This window comes from Lepus europaeus, chromosome 21 (assembly GCF_033115175.1).
Source record: "Lepus europaeus isolate LE1 chromosome 21, mLepTim1.pri, whole genome shotgun sequence".
In the NCBI taxonomy this organism is placed as follows: domain Eukaryota; kingdom Metazoa; phylum Chordata; class Mammalia; order Lagomorpha; family Leporidae; genus Lepus; species Lepus europaeus.
Window position 1 is genome coordinate 173374 of NC_084847.1, and position 3108 is coordinate 176481.

At 63.6% G+C, this 3108-nt stretch overlaps 1 protein-coding gene across 1 annotated transcript; it reads left to right on the forward strand.

Annotated features, from left to right (window-relative positions):
- The first annotated feature begins 2480 nt into the window (after positions 1-2480).
- On the forward strand, positions 2481-3108 carry LOC133750744 (hemoglobin subunit theta-1-like). Its single transcript, XM_062180406.1, has 3 exons — positions 2481-2575; positions 2659-2863; positions 2968-3108. Exons 1-3 carry the CDS (start codon positions 2481-2483, stop codon positions 3094-3096), a joined length of 429 nt encoding a protein of 142 aa, XP_062036390.1. The 3' UTR covers positions 3097-3108.

A 3108-nucleotide genomic window follows, 5' to 3' on the forward strand; every position in this document is an offset into this window, starting at 1 on the left:
GTAAGGAGCTAGGGTATTGGGGCTCCCAGTCTGGAAACCACTAACCCAGTGAGGAGATCCTGGAAGACAGATCCTGGCAGAGAATCCCCAACTGTGACAGGGCCGGCCAGGCAGAGAGCACCCAGCCCTGAGGAGGGGTCCTGGGGCTGGGCTCTTGAGCCTGTTGTGCTGAGCTGCCCCTCCCCCCATACTGAGATCTTGATCACCAAAGCAGTGAGGGAGGGGGCTTAGAGAACTGACCCCACGTTATCTGCAGATATCTGCTGGAGCTGGGAAGTTCACCTGCCCCCTGCCTCCTCCCCCACTCCAGACCACCCCTGGTCTTTGAATAAAGTCTGAGTGAGTGGCCGCCAGTGTCCGTGGAGTCTCTGTGACCTGGGGTGCAGGAGGCTGGGGGACTCGTCCGTGCAAGTGCCAAGGCCCCCTAGCAGCTGCAGGGGGACAGGAGTGGGCGACCGGCTGGTTCCTTCCTTCCTGCTTGCAATTCCACGGGGGGCTGCTGAAATAATCCCCCCCCAACACATGCACACACTGGTGCTGCTCAGTGCCTCCTGCCTGGGTCCCAGCTCCCCCGGGATCTCGGTGGGGGACTCTGGCTCTCCCTCATTCTCCCAAACTACCCAACTACCCACCCACGGTGCTAACGAAACCGGAGGTTGAGTGCAGGCTGCAGATCCCAGCAGCACCCCGGGATGCTCACTCCTAAGACCCTTCGGTCGTGCTTGGGGCCAGTGAGGCCCAGTGCCCACTCGGCCACCCTGGGGCTGGCACCCCTGCCCTGAGGCAGCGGGGCCCCGGGGGTGGATAACGCCTGCTGCAGGCTTCCTTCCTGAAGAGGGAGGTTTGCCGTGCCATCCAGCCCCTGCCTAACATCAGTGTCCTTTCACGCCCGGTCTGGGGCTCCTCCTTGGAGGACGCCATGGCAGCCCCTTGGGCACCTCGGGGGCAGTGGGAGCCGTGGGAAGGGGCGTCCTCACTCCTTAAGAGGAAGGGAGACCTCAGGTGAGGGCGGAGCGCGCCAGGTGCACCTCAGCAGGTGAATGGGCAGACAGACGGTGATGCAGCCATAGCCAGGATGGTGGGGCACGGCTGAACCTGCCACACTGCCTGCTGAGGAGCAGCCGGGCGCAGGAGGCCACGCCCTGGGGTGGAGCACCCACTTCTCCGACCAGACGCCAGCTCCGTGCAGCTCGGGCTGGGGAGCAGTGCTCATCGATGACCAGGCCGCAGACTCGGCTTCTTAGCCGCTGGCTTGCTTCCTCTGCTCCCACCTGGCTTCTGTGTCAGCAGAAGGGCAGGGAGGGCTCAGTGCCTGGGTCTGGGGGAGGGGGGCGGCACTGTGAGGGACCACTTGGGGGTGCGGCTGGCAGGGCATGACCCCATGTGCTCTGTGGGTCTCCTGGGGTTCCATTCAGGGACGTGGACCCCGCGTGTGCCAGGGCCCAGCAGTGGGAGACACACTGCCCGGAGGGGGCACACCCACATCAGGTGGACCCCAGACTCCAGTCCTCTGCTGGCCCCGGCTTTGTCCGGCTTCCCCTGACCCCCGCGTGCCCTCTCGGGTCCAGGGCCTCCTCTGCAGCAAGCAGAGGCGCTCACTTGCCTGGAATCACAACAGCCAGTCCTGCTGGGTTTAACCCAGAGTGGACACTGATAAGGGTCCTAAGTAGAAGTATGGCTAATTGGCACCATGGGTATAGAGCTGGTATTTAGTGGCTAAGGAATTTGTGTGTGTGGCTGTCTCTGTGCTTACAACTACAACCTCAGTGCCTGCAGTCATCAAACTCAGCTAATAATGTCTGTGTGCATCTTGTTTCATCATTGGATAATGAATCTATATTCGAATAATGTAACGTTGATTTCTACCAAAGAAAAATCATATGCAAGCATTTAAAAAATCTATGACTTTTATAAAAGTCCACATGTTGAATAATCCCATTTATTTAAAAAAAAAAAAAAAACAGAATAAGCAAACCCGTGGAAACAGAGAGGAGGTTGGTGGCTGGAGGAGGGGCTGGGGGCACTGCCCTGGCAGTTTGGGAGTAGAGGTGGGGAGGGTCGCACGCGCTGGCTGGACAGCTCAGTGTGGGAGCTGCAAGGCTCGCCTAGGCACTCCGCAGGTGCAGGTGTGGGCCGCCCGCAACGGAACTCCTGCTGTGAGCCACCCATGACCACCTAGGCGGCCCCAGCCCAGGAGATGCTGTCACCAATCGCCCAGCGCCCGCGCTCCTCCCGGGGTTCCCGTCCTGGCCAGGTCTTCCCCTGCGCAGGTGCACAACACGTTTCTCCACTGAATGTTCCAACTGTGTGTTTTGCTGAAAGGCCTGGGGTTCAGAGCAAGCCCGAAAGTCGCGGACCGAGATTGCGTGCGGAGACTCCGGGGGAGCGCGGCGACACGCAGGGCGGTGCAGGCCTGCGCCACGCCCCCAGAGCCCGCGGGGACCGGCCCGTCGCTCCGGGCCCCTGCCCGCCGCTACCGGATGGCACTGTCGGCAACGGAGCGGGCGCTGCTGCGCGCCCTGTGGAAGAAGCTGGGGAGCAACGTGGGCGTCTACGCGACCGAGGCCCTGCAGAGGTGCGCACCGGGAGGGCGCCCCGGCCCGCCCCGCCCCCGCCCGCGGGGCCCCCACACGCACCACATCCCCCTCCCTCCCGCAGAACCTTGGAGGCCTTCCCGCGCACCAAGGTCTACTTCTCCCACATGGACCTGAGCCCGGGCTCCGCCCAGGTCCGAGCCCACGGCCGGAAGGTGGCCGACGCGCTGACCCTCGCCGCGGACCACCTGGACGACCTGCCCGGCGCGCTGTCCGCTCTGAGCGACCTGCACGTGCGCACGCTGCGCGTGGACCCCCACCACTTCGGGGTGAGCGCCGGGACTTCGCCTGGGAGGGGCTCCCGAAGGCGGGGTGTGTGTTTGTGGGGGGGGGGAATGGATGAAGCCTGAGCGGGGACGGCCCCTCCCTGCAGCTGCTGGGCCACTGTCTGCTGGTGACCCTCGCCCGGCACTACCCCGGAGACTTCGGCCCCGCCATGCACGCCTCGGTGGACAAATTCCTGCACCACGTCATGTCGGCGCTGACCTCCACGTACCGCTGAATGGAGGGTGGG

Bases quoted from the DNA above. Each gene is read 5' to 3' on its own strand.
- LOC133750744 (XM_062180406.1), top strand. From the start codon at position 2,481: ATGGCACTGTCGGCAACGGAGCGGGCGCTGCTGCGCGCCCTGTGGAAG. The intron at 2,576-2,658 runs GTGCGCACCGGG...TCCCTCCCGCAG, and splicing joins GCGACCGAGGCCCTGCAGAG to AACCTTGGAGGCCTTCCCGC. The intron at 2,864-2,967 runs GTGAGCGCCGGG...CCCTCCCTGCAG, and splicing joins TGGACCCCCACCACTTCGGG to CTGCTGGGCCACTGTCTGCT.